General features: G+C 39.8%; 1 protein-coding gene across 10 annotated transcripts in view; it reads left to right on the top strand.

Moving 5' to 3' along the window:
• Positions 1-15,906, top strand: part of LRBA (LPS responsive beige-like anchor protein) — a 729,491-nt gene extending 713,585 nt beyond the window's left edge. For all 10 annotated transcript variants that reach the window (XM_072724802.1, XM_072724799.1, XM_072724798.1 and 7 more), the window contains exons 54-57: positions 3,210-3,311; positions 6,336-6,532; positions 10,692-10,843; positions 14,724-15,906. In XM_072724802.1, coding sequence (XP_072580903.1) covers positions 3,210-3,311; positions 6,336-6,532; positions 10,692-10,843; positions 14,724-14,814 — 542 coding nt within the window. In that variant the 3' untranslated portion in view covers positions 14,815-15,906. The remainder of the gene's footprint in view (positions 1-3,209; positions 3,312-6,335; positions 6,533-10,691; positions 10,844-14,723) is intronic.
• The last annotated feature ends 2,566 nt before the right edge of the window (positions 15,907-18,472 follow it).

The following is an 18,472-nucleotide window of genomic DNA, read 5'->3' as shown; positions in this document are numbered from 1 at the left end:
AGCCACATATATAGGCTGTGTTCTGCCTCTGACTTTCCCCTCTACCCTTAGTAATTTTATTCCAAGTGGTCCCCAAAATATCTGTGGAATTTAAACAGTTTTGACTTGTTGGATTTAAATCCCCTATCATATAATTCTATTTGCTGTAGTGAAATTTTAATATTTAAAACATTTGGTTTATTGGAACTTACAAAACTCCAACAAGTATTTACTGTGAACAGATTTTTTTTGATGAGAAAATGTAAAGCATACTCAATCCACATAACAGATAGTAAAGGGAATAATACACAGTTCAGTCTTTAGATAAGACTGGAAACAGCTTTCTTTAAGTAAACAAGTATTTCATATCCTTCCCTATATTGTCCGTGGATTTTTAGAGGCTATCAATGTGCATTTCTAGAGGGGAGGGAATGTTAAATAGCATGAAGTCTTAGTGGAAATCCAGTGAGTGTTTGTGAAACCAGTTACCTGAGAACAACCCAGTGGTCATAAGTTTACCCTTATGTTTTTAATTTGTTGTTTTTCTTTTCCTTTCCTTTTTTTTCCTTCTATATTTCCTGAGCTGTCTAACCTGCTTCCTGGGTTAGAGAACATTTTGCCAAACTTTGAAGCCAAAGTCCTAGCACTGAACAATTCTTTATTTAGAGATCAGGCCCTAGGAAAAGAAAAATATTTTTCAGTATGTATATGTCTTCTGACTTGTGGAGGGAGAAATGATTGGTACAGTGTGGATCACTGGAAATTCACATTTCATAAGTAAAGCTTACTTACAAAAAAATGTTAATTAGGAGTTTACAAAAAAGAATGCTTTTACCTTAACCCACTTTGTGGGGCTTATCATGAGGCTTCCTATAGTCCTAGAAAATTCTCAGTATTTCGACTCTTATGCTAAAGAAATATAATTAGCAATTTGTTTTTTACTTCTTTCCTATTCCCTGAGAAAAAAAATTTTAGATCTATAAAACAAAAAGTTAGCACTGACATGCTTAAGTGACAACACTTTAGATTGCTTTCAGTTGCCATCAGTTTTCCTTCACACTTATATTTCCCACCAAGGAATTCCAAGACAACTCAAGTTAAAACACAAGTCTCAACCCCCCCCCATAAAATGGTAACTTAGGAAAACAAAAAAGGAATAATCACATTGAAAATGTATTCTTTAGATCTTAATGATTTTAATTCTTGATTTTAAAAAGTGGCCAATACATGGATTTAAACATTAATTTAAAAAATAACATAAAGTATTTTGTAGAATGTAGTGTCTTGGGAACAGGGAAAACCATGAATCATGGTTACCTAACTCTAGGTAACTTTTTAAAACATACTTATTTCTACTTTTTGTGGCAAAGCCTATCTCTAACAGAAAGTTAAGTAGTTCAGGTTGGCTTACATTATTTGCTTCTTTTCTTTAAAAAATCCCAAATTGGTGTGCTTTTTAAGGAAAAAAGCCCTAGTTCTTAAATTCTTTCTGGTTAGCAAACTGTCAAGTGAGTTTTTTAATTAAGGTGGGTTTCCCACAAAGTTTAAAATCTTTGAATCAAAAGACACCAAGCCCCTTGTTCCACTTAACCCCTTGCCTTTAATGTGTCATCTGATGTCTCCCTCTGTCACCAAGTATGTAGGCCAGTCCCAGTGTCTCACTGCATGTGGCACAACCAGTGTGGTGCAAAGTTTGCTATGATGCTCCTCTACTTAAATCTCATGCAGAAATACTTAGAGTCACCAAAAGTCATGAAGGATTCTGTAGGGACACAGCTATGCATCATGTGCCACAATAAATGCATTGTGATAATTCTTTGCAATAGCTAGACATGAAGTAATTGTAGGCTCCAGCTGGTGTGGCCTCTGTCTCCATCGGAGAGGCCCTCCCCTGTTTTTGGTCATGGATCTCTGTGCATTCAGTAAAAACTATTTTCCTTCTTCCCCTCACTATCCTCCCAGAAAAACAGGCATGTACATATATTTTGCATGAAATTTCAGAGAATCTACTGACCCATCAGAAAAACCACTGCTCTGGAGCCTAGTTTAATTTTTCGACAGCCAGTATTTGCCTTTCCAAGGATGGTAGGTTTCTGGCAGATTTTGTCTAACCTACCTGATAGAATAACAAGTTGTTCTTTTCTACTGAGTTCCACAGCTGGTGCTAAAGAGCATTTTCTGGGCACATTTGCCCCTTTTGGATTATACAGTATCATTTATCAATATTCCTGTGAAACCAATTCAAATCAAGGAAATCTAAGCATGCTAATGGAACACTGCTCTCCAGTCCCATTTATAAGGGCTTTCTGTGTCTTTGTTTTTAGAGACTATAAAAGTGGAGGGCTAGTGTGGTCTGAAAATAGTATTCCTTAGGCTAAATATGGAATTCAGCTTATCCTTGCCACTTGGCATGAATCAAGCCACAAATGAAGCCCATTACTGTCTTCTTATCTGAGCTGGGCCTGTTGGTGGTGTGGGTTCCTTATTAACCAGCCAGTTTTTTTCTTTTTATTTTGGGACTGAAATGCAGGATGACTTCTACTTGTGAAAATGTCTGGAAACATCTTCCATTGTCTGGATACTCATTCTCTGTTAGCCCTTCCTCACTTTCCTCCTCTAGTTTTCAGTCACAATCAGAACTACGTGTAAGAATTTATTTCCCCTCTATTCTTTGAACCACAGAGAAATACACTCTGTGAGGTTTATATACCAGGAAAATACTTAAGACTAGTAAATAGGCACTGAAGAGAGGGTCTACTTTGAGATACCGTGTCCTAGTTCAGACTGTCTTCACTACAATAGGGATCTCAGTGGCCCATGGAAGAGGGGGGCTACCTTCCTTGAAATGTGAATCAAGCTAGAGTCACTACTTTTATAATCATCCATCTATAAATCATCTAATTGAGTGGCTTATATTAATATTTGGGAAGTATCTGAGGCATTCTACAAGGCAGATTTTTGTCTTATTTTACTGTTTTCAACCACTGTTGCTTGATAATCATGTAAGGATTTGAAATTTGGCAACTGGTCTTCATACTCTAGCATACAGTTTGGATCTAGTTCTAAAATAGGATTTCTAGACAGATTTCCAAACTATGAATTAAAGATTCAGGCATTATAGGGATTAGGAACAAGTTGTTAGTTATTTAATCTAAGTAGAGGGAACTGAGAGAGATAATCCCCCTGCATGAACTTGAATTGATTTGTTTCTAATCTGTTCCTTCCTAAAGGTGAGACCACCACTCCTCGGGCCATCTTGACAGGCCACGACTATGAGATCACTTGTGCTGCCGTCTGCGCTGAGCTAGGCCTGGTGTTAAGCGGTTCCAAAGGTAAATCTGTGGTACCTTCATAAAATGTATGCATTTTTTGGTGTCTTCCAGTAACAAATTGCCAAAGATAGATTTGGTACTTTTTTCTCTAAGCTGTACTGTCCATTATAGTAGCTATTGGCCACGTAGGACTGTTTAATAAATTAACTAAAACATGTAAGTTAACTACATAAAATTTAAAATTCAGTTCCTTGGTGGTACTAGCCACTTTGCAGGTGTTCACTATTCACATGGCTACTGTACTGAACAGCATAAATACAGAACATCAACATCATTGCAGAAAATTGTGTTTCACTACATTGCTCTAAAGAGGGAGGCAGGAACAAGGAACATCTTTGTCTGTCTGTTTATTCTTCTGGACTCTGGGCTAGGTTTCATCTCACACCTGGATGGAAACTCGACCTGGTCTGTTTTAACTTCCAAATCTCAGAACCAGGCAGGAGCCAGGATGGCATTGAGAATGGAGTGGAAAGAAACTTAAGCTGGTTTCCTGGATGTTTGCCCTTGCACCATCATCGTATATTCAGGCCAAAGATACTAAGCAAGCTTTCAAAGAGCACATGCAACAAATCAGGATCTGACCTGGAACAGAGCTGTTTCTAATTCATTGCTTATTCCACTGCAATAGTTTATCCATCTCTCTGTCTCCTCCCTGGGCTGAGTCTGAACGCACAAAAAAATACTGTAATCCTATGTCTTTGAAGGTTATCTGATAGGGATGCATTGAGTATTTGACTCACCTTATCTGTGTCTCAAACTATAATACTTAGTCTAGCTAACAAGACATTAAATATTCAAAGGATTGTGTTTAAAAATTTAGTTGGTCAAAGCAGTGAAACAATGTTCACAAAAATTCTATACCTACTAGATTTTTTTCCTTCTTATACCCAGTAATTTCATATATCTGGAGCAAATATAAGTTCTTAGCCTGTATAGGATCCACACTAGACAAAGGGGCACCTGGCTGGCTCAGTCAATGGAGCGTGTGACTTGGGATCCTAGGGTTGTAAGTTTGAGCCCCATGCTGGGTATAGAGATTAAAAATAAAACCTTAATTTAAAAAATTAGACATATAAAATGAACGTATCATATTAAAAGTCATCCTTGCTTTGAGTGGCAGTGCAGGGCCATAAAAATGACCGTGCAAGCTGAAACCATGTAGACTAATCTTAGCAATGAATGGGAAAATTTGGGGTTGTTTCATGGCTTTTAAAATCTTTTGTCAATACATTAAAATTTTTCTTACAGTTACACACACACACACACACACACACACGGGCATAAAAAAAGACCAGTAAAACTCACATTTACATATAGAACACTATAATTTAAAATATTAGGAACACTGAAAATTAAAGTGTTTTCCTTGTGGGGACATACCCAGAGTACTTGAAAGTGCTTGCCTGCTTCTCTTTGTATAACGTATGATAAAGAGTGAGAACATTTCTGTGCCTTGACCAGTTGTCATGCTCCTAAGTTTTGGTCAGGTTCCAACATTTTATCTGCTGTGCATTCAACAGTATGAAATATTCCCCTGGGTCCTTTAAAAAGTGAAGGTTCTTGTTGGCATCACTTCTTCTGGGACATCATCATTTTTGTTCAACCCCTTTTCTAATCTGTGTCAGTAAGTTCACCTTCACTGATCTCCAGTCTCTGAGCAATGTCAACATTTCCAGAATCTGTTCTTTCTCCTGTAACCCCATTTATATTCAGTACAAAGTTCCCTCACAGCTTTATCACTTTTCATTTCCTTACTGAGAGTTCATCTTTTGGCCAGTAGTCTCTTGATGATCCATTTTTGTAAAATGTCACATGGGTTTCTCCCTGGGGATGAGGAAGCACCACAACCTTACAGTTTGCTCTGTGTGCATGAACTGAGTAACAGACCGTCAGTGACCACTCACTGACAGACTCTGAAGGAGATGATGTGTCAGTCACTCAGGATGCACACCTGTTATTTGCACAGTCGTTTGTGGACTGAAGAGCTAGTCACAAAATGTGAACTTTGTGCAATATCTGTGAAACTTGAAGTTTGAACTGTGTTGAGGAACTGATGTCATTTAAAGGTGATAAAGACAGTGGATATCCATGCATGCTGGCACTAAGCGACACAGAGGCTGGGGGTATGGATTTATGTTGGGAAAACTTAGATACTCCCAGAGTGGTCAAGAAAAAAGCAGGTTTTCTGCTTTTTTCTTTAAAAGGGCATATGCTTTTAGTAGTCTCGTGGGGTCAGGTCACGAGTCCCTGTAGGCCTGAGGAATTCAGCTTGGAGATCAGCAGGCCTTATATGCTTTACCCCTCTTGTCTGACTCAGACATGTCTTAGAACTTACTCATCACACAGGTGGTTTTGGTTACCTACTCCTTCTTTACATGTAGCAGGCATTCAGTAACAACGAAAATGCTTGGATATGCGTGTACTGATCAGTAGCTCCCATCCTCCTCGGGCAGCTCAGCCTGGTGGGTGCCGCTCAGCAGGCAAGTGTACTCATTTGCAGAAGGATCTCTGGGTGAATTTATTCCGGGGGTGGGGGTAGTGAGCAGTGGAGGGAAGAAGGCTCGGGGCTCGCAAAGCTGCCCTCCTGAGCTCTCCCCACACCGGCCCACAGCACAGCCACTGCTGTTGGGCCCCTGTGACATGTGCCAGAGCTTCACGGTGAGCTTGACAGCAACCTGTGTTTAACTGTGGCCCGGCCTTCCTGGAAGCTCCTCTAGGATTTGAAATTTGTCCTGTTCCTTTCTGAATGTGTCCTGTTTCTGTCATCTCTTGGCATAATGAATTTCATAAAGTAGCTCCCTGGCTCTTGAGGAGAAGTGAACCTGAATGTATGTGACCCGGCTTTCTCCTTTCCCAAGTAGAAGGTGAGACCTGGCCAGCATGCAGAGGACATTTTGTAAAATAACATATATAAGAGAGAAAATGTTTAGCTTCAACTGTTTGATCCTGTTTGATGTGTGCTCAAGATTCATTTCACATTTGTCACCATTAAAAAAGTTTCGTCTCTTGTTTCTCTTTACTCAGAAGGGCCTTGTCTCATACATTCCATGAATGGAGACTTGTTAAGGACTTTGGAGGGTCCTGAAAACTGCCTGAGACCAAAACTCATTCAGGCTTCAAGAGAGGGTCATTGTGTCATATTCTACGAAAATGGCTGCTTCTGTACATTCAGTGTGAATGGGAAACTCCAGGCCACTATGGAAACAGATGATAACATAAGGGTGAGTACGCTGCAGACTTTTCTCCATCCTAGACCTTGACCTCTCAGTGTGGCGAGTGAGGAGGAAGAGGCTTCACTTTTTTTGGCATGGAGGGCCTTTCCACGCTGGAAGAAAGTCATCAAGTGGCATTTGGACAAGGCCCGTGCATTTCACAGACCACGCGTCCCGGCTGAGCCAGAGCACTCTGTACGTGACAGCGCTCAGCGAAGCCAGGGCTGAAAACCTTCAACAGGTTTCCCTGAGGCCCTGTGAAGCCAACCTGGGTGGCTTTCAGTTGTTCAGCTTTTTCTTTTTTTTTTAATCTGTGTTTTCTGAGTATCAGAGCTAAAATAGCACAATAGACTACACCTAAAACTGGCTCCTGTTCACACTTGAATAGGTTGCTGGTGGGAGTGGTAGGGATTATGACTATTCAGGATTAGTATCTCATTTCAGACTTCTTGAATAACAAGACCAACACTTACCAAGTCAGGGGAGTTGGACTTCCAATTATGATGTGAATTGGGCATTTTTTCCCTTTTGATAAACAAGGAATGGTAATGCTAGTGGACCTTCTGGACTCTTTTTTTTTTTTAAGATTTTATTTATTCATGAGAGGCACAGAGAGAGAGAGAGAGAGAAAGAGAGAGAGAGAGGCAGAGACACAGGCAGAGGGAAAAGCAGGCTCCATGAGGGAGCCCGAAGTGGGACTTGAACCCGGGTCTCCAGGATCAGGCCCTGGGCTGAAGGTGGCGATAAACCGCTGAGCCACCCAGGCTGCCCACCTTCTGGACTCTTGCTTCACTTTCAGGACATGACTCCAAAAGTATTAGAGATTGAAGAAAACAATAAGGACTGCTCTTTGGAGAGGCTATTTTTTCAAGGCCCTTCTTTCCTCACTCCCAGGCTTCTGGGGCAGGTTAAGATAAAATGAAGCTCTGGTGTTCCTATCATTTTCCAGGATAAGGTTGGAGGTACATGTGAACTGTGTGGACATGTTGGAGGTGCGAAGAGGGTCATAGAGGCCTCTGCCCTCCGAGTGTGGCTTGAAGCTAGCTCTGGACATTATATTCGTTGTTCTTCCTAACCTGGGGCAGCTTAGATGACATAAATTCTCCCAGTTTCCCAGATGTAGCCTGATACCCCGCCCCCCTGCTTCTTTCAAGTAAACAAATAGCTGGGGCAAGAAAGTATTAAGAAACAACAACCCTAAGTATAGACTACATTGATGAAGTGAAAGGCACTTGGTCCTTCTGTATCTTAGCATTGATTTCTTAATTCATTGTCATCTCCATTTTGCTCTGTGAGTTTTCTTCATTGTATTTTGACTGCCTCTACCACAAAAGCGTACACTTATACTTTTATTTTTCCCTTCCTTCCCATAATACTTCATTTAAACCAAGTACACATCAGAGGATTTTCCTTTCTTCTTTTCTTTACAATAATAATGTTGATAATCTGTCACTTTGAGTTACAATTATATTGTCAGCAACACTAATAAATCTGTAAAATAATTTGAAATCCCTTGCTGGCTAAAACAATATCTGTGGCATTTCAGTTAGTACCAAAGGCTCTGGGAAGTTCCTTGAGGCAATGGTAAGGAGGCTTTCTGCAGACTGTTCATACACACATGCTTTTCCTCTCTGCCCTATAGCCATTGTTTTTTTTTTCCCCCTTTAATATTTCCCACTGGATTTTAGGCTTAAACAATCCGTTGCCTTTTTCCCAGCACTCCTGCACTTTATCATACTAACTTGCAAGTGGCAACTGTGTGATTAAAACAAGCTTGCCTAAAAGGAGCACTACCTGCCTGTGGCTCCAGAGACTGACACTTTCACAGCTAACTGCCCAGGGGGAGGGGGAGAGCGGAGCAGGATGGGGGAGGAAAAGAAGGGGGAGGAAGAATAAGAGACATCACAGAGCAAAAATCTCCAGTTCCGTCGTGCAGCCTGAGCCTGTGTAAGGAAAGGAGACCGTGGAAACAAATTAGTCATCAGCTCAGACCAGAAATTAAGTTTCTTTGAAATACCCAGAACCCTGCAGGCAGGCAGCCTGGGGAACCTCTGCACTAATCAAGGCTTCCCACCTGTTTTTATTTAGATGCCAGATTGTTCAGTGGCATTTGGTTAACGTATCATAGCACATCAACTAGGCAGTGTTTAGATGTCTTAATGAGTAACTTAAATTAAGTGGGCAGCCTGTACAGAGCAGCAAAGTTGTTTTATCCTAAACAAAGGATAACCACCATTTCACCCATAGGAACTCATTTATTTTCTTTTTCTGGGAAAGCTGTGTTTTAGGCCGTGATCATGCCCAGCAGACTGCTGTGGCCATAGAAACCAGTGCAGCTGGGGGCATTGGCCCAGGCACTCGGGATTTCAGAGGAGGGCATTTCCATGACCCTGGGGCCCTCTTAAAATCTCTAGTCTCAACCCAACCTGGATACTGAGGATGTGGGCTAGAGTTAAGAACTCTCTGAGTGCCGGTTTGGGTAGAAGACCTGGTCCCCTCTGTAAATGTTACCTTGACTCTTACTCCAGGGGAACCTGACAGGTTCCTCATGAGAAAGGCCAACAAAATACTTTTTCACTTTGGCAGGCACCTGGCTTATTAAAATGTTTTGGATGCCGATAAATGCATAATCCTAAAAATCCAGGCTTTATTTCATTCCAGACAGAACTAGGATTAGAGATTCTTTATTAGAACAAAGAGTTAAAGATTAATAGTTTTAATTTATGTTTTAATATAGCACATATCCAGCCTCAAGTATAAAACTCAAGTGAACCACAATCATAAGGTTAATGGATTTTCATTAGCTGAATTTTGTAAGCATAGCAAATAATAGTTTGCCCTGGTTTGTACCGCGGTTCCATGATATCCCTTAGAGATCACCATCTGTGAAGTGAATGGGGGGAAAAGAATATTGATTTTTACTTATACTGAAAAACCTTACTACTTGTATTAAGATTTAGAAAATACTTCTTACATGTACATGGGTTTTTATTTCTTAGATGTATTTTTGTATTGAGGATAAGCTACACTTAAGAGACCAGTAAAAGTTGGCATCTATGTAAATGTGAATAGAAGGGCTGTGAAACAGTCCTTGGTTTTCTGTGATTCTTTTTTAGAAATTTTGCAAAGGGCTAGCTTACAGACTTAGGGCAACTATGCTAAAAGTGCAGAACAGTGTAAATATATTTTCAGAAGTTAGATTTTTTTTTCTTCCAGCTTGTTAGCACAGTGTCTTCCCATATTCACTGTCCAGGTAGACATAGGATTACAGGTGTTTACGCTTTCTCTAGAAAAGGATAAAAAATATTTTAGACTTTCCAGGCTCCGTATTCTGTTGTTGTCACTTGTGAGAGTGGCCGTAAACGAATGGGTGTGGTTATGTTCCAGTAACCCTTATTTACAGGCACTGAAATTTGCAATTCACGTAATTTTCACATGTCATGGCATATTATTTTTTTTCCAACCATTAAGAAATGTAAAAAGTCACATAAAAAAATCAGTCGTCTGCATTTGGCCCCATCTACGGGACTGAAGAACAAATTCCATGTCTGTACTTCCCATTCAGTACCGGCAGGAAGCTGTCGGTCCGGGGGCAGGAAGGCCATGCTTCACCTGGGGTTTAATTACCCTGGAAGGTGGTTCTCTACCTATCAAGCTGTACCCTAACTGCTGTAAAAGTCCAGCAGGCCTAGTAAAGGCACAAAGCATGCGGGCCTTCTCTCACGGGGGCCACAGCCCCAAAGGCAGCGGTGGTTTTATTGGGGATGTGTGGGCAGCTAGCACAACCTTGGTACAAAATGGGCCTTGCACCCCCACAGTACTAGAGATGCCAGGAGGCTTCTCATTCCAGAGTGTGGGCCCCAGTCCCCAGCACACACCCATTTAGATAGTACTTACAGAACTGGAAGACTTTGCCACCTCATCTTTAAAAAGCAAAAATTAAAAGAAAAAGAAAAAGAAAAAGAAAACCTCAAACACTGCCTAACTTTATCCATTTGATTTTTGAGAAAGGGCAGAAGTTTCCTGTAACTCCTGATTTCCTAAAAACTCCTCTGGAGCACCTGCACACACTCCCCTGCTGCACCACAGTGCTGCACGGTGGAGGGACGTGGAGCAGGAGCCAGCGTTGTCGTAGGGCCACCCTCTGCTGATCACTGCTGTCTTACAGGCCATCCAGCTGAGCCGAGATGGGCAGTACCTGCTCACAGGAGGGGACAGCGGCGTGCTCATGGTCTGGCAGGTGTCTGACCTCAAGCACCTCTTTGCCTACCCGGGCTGCGATGCTGGAATCCGGGCCATGGCCCTGTCTTACGACCAGAGGTAACACACAAGTCATGGTCTACTGATGGTGATGTTAAAAACGGGAGGGAATTTATTTAAAGGGACTGGTGGATAGACTGGGTTGTGGGGATCACCTGGGCAATCAAAATAGCCAGTGAATATTGCAGTTGTTTCTTCTTTTTTTTTAAATATATTTTTTTAATTTTTCTTTATTTATGATAGTCATACAGAGAGAGAGGGAGAGAGGCAGAGACAAAGGCAGAGGGAGAAGCGGGCTCCATGCACCGGGAACCCGACGTGGGATTCGATCCCGGGTCTCCAGGATCGCGCCCTGGGCCAAAGGCAGGCGCCAAACCGCTGTGCCACCCAGGGATCCCCGGAGTTGTTTCTTCTTAAAGGGTGTTTTTCTTTTTGATGGCATAGCCGCTCTTGGACAAAAGCTGAATTCTCCAGCAACAGGCAGATAGAAGTAACAAGGGCTGTAATTATATTGCCATAAAGCTTTTTATTTCTTAGACTACTTTAAAATAAAATTTAAGAGCTGTAAACATGTTTAATATAAAATGCCTGTATCTCTGTCCATGAGGGTTCTATGGAGGGATTTGCCTTATTTCCTAAAAACTTCCAAGTGGTAAATTTTAGGTAGATTGTCTTCGGCATCCTATTTCTTAATATACAGTTGCTGCTTTTAGTTTCTAATTTATCATGCTAACAGATATGTAAAATTTACCATCATTTTTTTGGTGTACAATTCAGTGGCATGATGTACATTCACTGTTGTACAATATCACTACTGCCCATCTCCAGAATTTTTTTTTAAGATTTTATTTATTTATTCATGAGAATACACAGAGAGGAGAGAGAGAAGCAGAGACACAGGCAGAGGGAGAAGCAGGCTCCATGCAGGGAGCCTAATGTGGGACTCGATCCCAGGTCTCCAGGATCACACCCTGGGCTGAAGGCGGCGCTAAACTGCTGAGCCACCGGGGCTGCCCCAGAATTTTTTTTTTTAAATAAGGTTTTTCATCATCCCAAAGAGAAGTTCTGTACTCACTAAACACACTTCACATTTTCCCCCCTAAACCTCTATTCAGCTCACATCAGTTCCGGTGTCTGTCTTTATGATTTTGTTTCTTCTGTGTACTTCGTATATGTGGAATCATACAATATTTGCCCTGTCGTAGCATGTGTCAAACCCATTCCTACTTGAGGCTGAATAGTACAACATGCCACTTTGTATACCCGTTCATCTGTTGACATTTTGGTTGTTTTCACCTTTTGGCTATTGTGAATAATGTTGCTATGAACATTTGCATACAAACACCTGTTTAGATTCCTGTTTTCACTTACTTGGGGTACATAGCCAGGAGTGGAATGGTGGAGTCATTTGGTAATTCTAGGTTTAACTTTTTGAGGAACTACCAAACTGTTCTCCACAGTGGCTGCACCATTTTATATCCCCACCAGCAGTGCACAAGGGTTCGGATTTCTGCATATCCTCACCAACACCTGTTATGCTCTGATTGTGTTTTTTTTAAAAAAATAGTATCTATCCTAATGCGTGTGAAATAGTCTTTTACTGTGGTTTTGATTTGCATTTCCCTATTGACTACTAGTGCTGACTTTGAACTCCTAATAGTGTCCTTCAATGTGCAAGAGTTTTTAATTTTAATGGTCTTTTTTACCGTTGTTGTGAATGCTTACACTATATCCAAGAAATCATTGCAAAATCGAATGTCATGAAGCTTTTCCCCCTATAAGTTTTATAGTTATAACACTTATGTTTAGTTTTTGATCCACTTTGAATTAATGTCCGTATATGATAGGAAAGGGTCCAGTTTTTTTTCTTTTGCACGTGTGTGTCAGTTTTCCCAATGCCAATTGTTGAAAAGACCATCCTTTTCCGACTAGATGGTCTTCTCACTCTTACTAAAAATCACTTGACCATATATGTGAGTTTATTTCTGGGTTCTCTATTCTGTTGGTCCATATGCCACTACCAAATTGTTTTGATTACTACAGCTTTGTGGGAAGTTTCGAAATCATAAGGTATAAGACATCTACATCTGATTTTGTTTTCAAGATTGTTTTGGCTATTTGGGGTTCCTTGAGAATCCATTATGAATCTTAAAATGGGTTTTTCTATTTTTGTGAAGAAAAACAAGGGATTTTCATAGGGATTGGATTGAAATCTGTTAATTGCTTTGGCTAGTATTGTCGTTTTAACAATATTAAATCTGTCAGTCCATGAACACGGGTTTCTTTCCATCCATTTATGTTTTCTTTAATCTCTTTCAGCAACATTTTATAGTTTATAATACACAAGTCTTCTGCCTCCTTGGTTAAATTTATTCTTGAGTATTATATTTATTTTGTTGCTTTTGTGAATGGAATTGTTCTTAATTTCCTTTTCAGATTTTTTTCATTGTTCATGCACAGAAACACAGCTTATTTGTATGTTGACTTTATATCATGCAAGTTTGTTGAATTCATTAATTCTAATAGTTTTTTTGTGGAATCTTGAGGATTTCCTACATATAAGATCATGTCATGGGTAACAGAAATAATTTTACTTCTTTCTTTCCAATTTGGATGCTGTTTCTTTGTCTTGCCTAATTGCTCTGGCTAGGACTCCCAGTACCATATTACACTGGTAAAATTATTTTTGTCTTGTTTCTGATAATAGAAGACAACCATTGAGTATGATATTAGCTAGTTTGAGTATTATCAATCATAAAACCATGTTGAATTTTGTGAGATGCCTCTTTTTCATCAATTGGTAGGTTTTTGTCAGTTCTGTTAATGCGGTAGATTACATTGATTTTTTGTATGTTGAACCATCCTTGCACTCCAAGAATAAACCCATCTTGGTCATGTGTATAATCCTTTTAATCTTTGACTGAATTAGATTTGCTAGTATGTGTTCAAAACTATTATATCAGTATTCATAAGGGAATTTGGTCTGTAATTTCCATTTCTTGTAGTGTCTTTCTCTGACTTGGGGGTCAGGATAATGCTGGCCTCATTGAATGACTTACAAAGTGTTCTCCTTTAGTTTTTAGAAGAGAAAGAGTTGGTGTTAATCCTTCCTTAAATAGAATTCACCACTGAAGCCATTCAGTCCAGGGCCTCTTTTTATTGGGAGGTTTTTGATTATTGATTCAGTCTTAGTAGTTATAAGCCTATTCACATTTTCTGTTTTTTCATGATTTAGAGGTATAATGTGTGCTTTTAAGAATTTTTCCATTTCAAGGGCTCCTGGCTGGCTCAGTCCATAGAGTGTATAACTCTTAAGATCTTTTTTTTTTTTTTTCAAGAATTTTTCCATTTCATCTATTCCATTTGATCTGTTGGCATATAATTGTTCCTAGTATTGCCTTATAATCCTCTTATTTCTGTAAAATTGATAGTAACAGCTCTATAATTTTAGTTGTTTGAGTGTTTTCTTTTTTCTTAGTAAATCTAGCTAAAAAGTGTGTCAATTTTGTTAACCTTTTCAAAGAACCAGTTTTGGTTCTCTTGATTTTTCTCCTCTCTTCTATTCTATCTACACTCTATTATATCTTTCCTTCTGTTTGCTTTGGGGTTTAGTTTGCTCTTTTTCTACTTCCTCAAGGTGTAGAATTAGGTTACTGATTGAGGTTTTGTTTAAAGATTTTATTTATTTATTCATGAGAGACACAGGGAGAAAGAGGCAGAGACACAGGCAGAGGGTACTGCCAGTGGTATTCTCAGCTCACTCAGTGGCTTACTTTAATTATCAAAAAACATAACTGTAGTCCTCAAAAATTGCTAGCTTTGACTGTCAACTTCTATATTTACCTTGTAGATTTGGAGAAGGCAGTTCTTTCTTTAGAACAGATTGATCCCTAGGAAATAAACAGGTTTGTAAACCCCTCATTCTCTCTGCTTCTCCCAGGTGCATCATTTCTGGCATGGCCTCAGGAAGCATCGTTCTGTTTTATAATGACTTCAACCGGTGGCATCATGAATACCAAACCCGCTACTGAAGGTGACAGCTGCACATCAGCCTCACCCCCGGCCTAGGCAGGGGAAGTAATTGGGAGCATCTTTCTCTTAGAAATAGCTATCACATCTGAATGTAACTTAAATTTGCTCTAAGAAGCAAAATATTTTTTAAAGTTAATTGCTATTTTTGTAGACTTTGCTTGACTTTTTTGGGGAGAACAGCAAAGCAGAAAATTGGCTGCTGGGTTCTGTAGTTTAAAAAAAAATCTATATTTTTAGTCATGAGAAGTCTATTTTCACCAATTATGGAAACATACAGTGGAGCAAGTAAACCCATTTATTCTAGCTATATTATGAAAAAAACACTTCCCCTTTATCTGTAATCTTGAAAAATACATGATTTTAACAATAGGGAAATGGGAATAATACTGGGATAGGGAATTTTATGCTGTACTCTGGGTCCTGTATTTTTCCAAGCAATTGTGCTTCTTCAGCACTGAAATTTCTGGGATTTAAATGGTAATGTTTAAATTATGGTAAATGTAATTTTAAAACATCTCAATGAATTATTTCTATCAATATTATTCTTCAAGCATGCTTTAGGCCTAGAAAATTATGGTTTGGGGAAGTTATTTTATTTCACTGTGTGGTTAATATAAAGGATCTAATGTTATAGCAAGTGTGAAGTATTTACAATGTTTATTATTTACAGCGTTTTCCTGATATGTTGTCTTCATAGCACACCAAAATGAAATGATGGAAAGGCTCGTGGGCTCACAACCTTTGTTTTTCTTTTAAAGTAAATGCAAGTACCAAAGCTCACCCCTAAGGTCTGACTGTGCCCGGGTAACTGAGGCAGAGCTGTAGGCCGGGCTCCCTTCCCCCACCCCACCCAGTCCAAGAGCAGAGGCTTCGAGATGCTGTGGGAAGCAACACCCACCTTACCTGCTGTTTGTTACTAAGTATCTTCACCTTCCTTTGAGTAGCAATTTGTACTAAGAAACATGTTATTTTGGTGTTGTATAATTCTACTTTTCTAGTAGATTGCTGTGTGGAATTCTGTGAAAAATATTTGAGAAAAGGTCTGTATTGCATAAATAAATTCTTTGTAAGTTGTGAATTTCGAGTTGAAACCAGCATTCCATGCCTGTTTCTCTTGCAACTTACCTAAATGGGTTCCCCCCTGTTTTTCAACATTCAGCTCTTCTCTAAAAGCAGAGATTTGGAATGAAACAACACACTTGACAGAAAAATAAAATGCCACTTGTAATTGAATTTTTCAAAACATCTTTTCACTTCTAATTTAAAACAACGATAAAACAATTTGAACAATAACTGATCAAAGAGACGCTCTTAAAAACAGGAACATGGGCCGCCTTTGGCCAGACAGCTCCCTCTTATTAAGACTTAACACTGATGAGAGAACACCATACCTAGAGCTAAGATCCACCACTGTTTTTACAAACTGTTAAGAAAAAACAGTAGTCAAATGTGAGAACATACATCTTAGATCAAAGAAATACCTAAGTTTCTGGCAGATTAATTAAACATCTTCACTGCTGTTACCCTCTCTGATATTGTACTTTGGAAACTTTAGGGAAAATGGTAAGAAAATTAGGAATACCTAAGTCCTATGCCCAGCATTTGATGCTTCAATTACCCCATTTTTATAAGCTTAAAGCAAAGTGAATAAAGCAGCTTCTTCTTGGAGCCGACGAAAATTGGTGCTTCCAATGCCTTTATTGATTTTAAAACTTACAACTATGGAAAGTTAACAAGATAAGTAATACGTATTACCTACGTATGTGTTACGTATGTATTCCTTTACTCATAAAACAAACATAGCTGTGTCAACACCAGGGGCTTCTTAAGGACAGAATCTGTTTACTGTATTTGCTAGGATTTACTCAACATTCACTTATTTTAAACCAATGTTAATGACTTTCAAAAAAAATTATTTCAAATAAATTCAAACCAATTAGGGGAAAAAAGTGAAAACTGAGGTGGTTTGGGATGAAACTGGATGAGCCACACAGATAGGAGGAGTGGCGGCACATCCAGTAAGTGGACCTGGTTGCAAGCGTGGTGTGTTCGGTTTACATCAGTAATTTACGGCTGGTTTTAAAATGCGCTGCCTCAAGAAATTCAGATTTTCCTCCCTGATAGTATTGATTCGTACTGAAATGTCACCAATCAAGTCCTCGAGGCTCTGTAATTTAAGAAACAGCACTGGATCTCTGGGAGGAAGCACGCGGGCTTGGCGAATGCAGGACATGAAAACTTGACAGCACGCTGATCCAAACTGATGGATGATTCACTCTCGGATGAGAATCTGTCTCCCCAGAACCCACCAAACATCCATAAATAAATATTCTAATACATTAATTCAATAAAAGGAATAATTTTGCCCCCTGAAATAACATCACACTTTAGTTAAACTTATCAGCATACAGGACAAGAAGATTCAAAGCAGAAAAAAAAAAAAAAAAAAAACCGACCTGAACGGGAGCCCTGAGCCACTGCGTGTCGGACGTGAGGTAGCTTAGAACCTGGGGCTGCCCTCTTCCACCACCTCCAACGGCAGAGCAGAGCCCGAGGGCTGGGGGGGAGGAGGGAGCCCTGAACGCACACACCTGGTGCCATGGGGTGCCCCCCACCTTGCTGTCAGGTGGCCAGGAATCCCAAATACAGCCAGACAGCACTTCCACTCTGCACCCTTTTCAGCAAATAGATTTGAATTAAAATAACATACAACAGATGTATCAAGACAGGGATTTTAGGGCAGAGATTTTCACTAGGTATCCACCAAATTTTTGCTGAATGGGATTTCAAAAGTTCCTGACCATACAAATCATGGGCCATATTTGGACCTTCCGACTGCACTAAACTGCCCTCCCTCCCTCCCTGTGAAAGAACACAGCACACCAAGGATACAGATTCCTTCTGAGCCACACAGAACAAAGGAGCCTACCACAGAGCTTGGTGGAGACGCTCGGCTAGTTCCTGGTGTGCATTATAGACAGAGTAGCAGCCAGCCCCCCAGCGTCACATCCTCCCGTGACCTCACATTCTGCCAAAGTGTGTTCAGAAACAAATAAGAAGAAGGATGTGATGTAAGTCTCAAAATCTGCATGAACCATGTGTATCAGCAAATAAGCCTGTGCCTCTGCTTGGCTACTTCTGCCCCACTGTTGAGGAAAGAGTTTTCTTCTTCGACTAGGAGAGCAACCAGCCTAACTACTCACCTTTTTTTGTAGTATAAAGTTTTGTAGCAAGTTTAAAAACTTCCTACACTGTGAAATGGAAGGAAAAGACCATAAAATAGCAAATCAATAACAAAATGCAAAAAAATACCTGTTAAATTTTTTTGTCTCTTTTATTTCCTCTAAGATATATGAAGAAAATATCTTTTATATTTTTCTTCCACATAGATTTGAAGAGTTGAGTCCATGGTGCACTTTTTGGGTCCCCCAAAGTCATAACATCACTATTTAAAAACTCAAGCCTCCTCCCATGAATAAATAAAATCTTTAAAAATCTTTAAAAAAAAAAAAAAACTACCTTTATAAAAAAAAAAGGGGGGGGATGTCTGGGTGGCTCAGCAGTTGAGCCTCTGCCTTTGGCTCAGGGCGTGATCCTGGAGTCCCGGGATCGAGTCCCACATCGCGCTCCCTGCATGGAGCCTGCTTCTCCCTCCGC

This window comes from Vulpes vulpes, chromosome 10 (genome assembly GCF_048418805.1).
Source record: "Vulpes vulpes isolate BD-2025 chromosome 10, VulVul3, whole genome shotgun sequence".
NCBI classification, from domain to species: Eukaryota; Metazoa; Chordata; class Mammalia; order Carnivora; family Canidae; genus Vulpes; species Vulpes vulpes.
The sequence above is the reverse complement of the archived record's forward strand: the minus strand, read 5'-3'. Positions and strand labels throughout refer to the sequence as shown.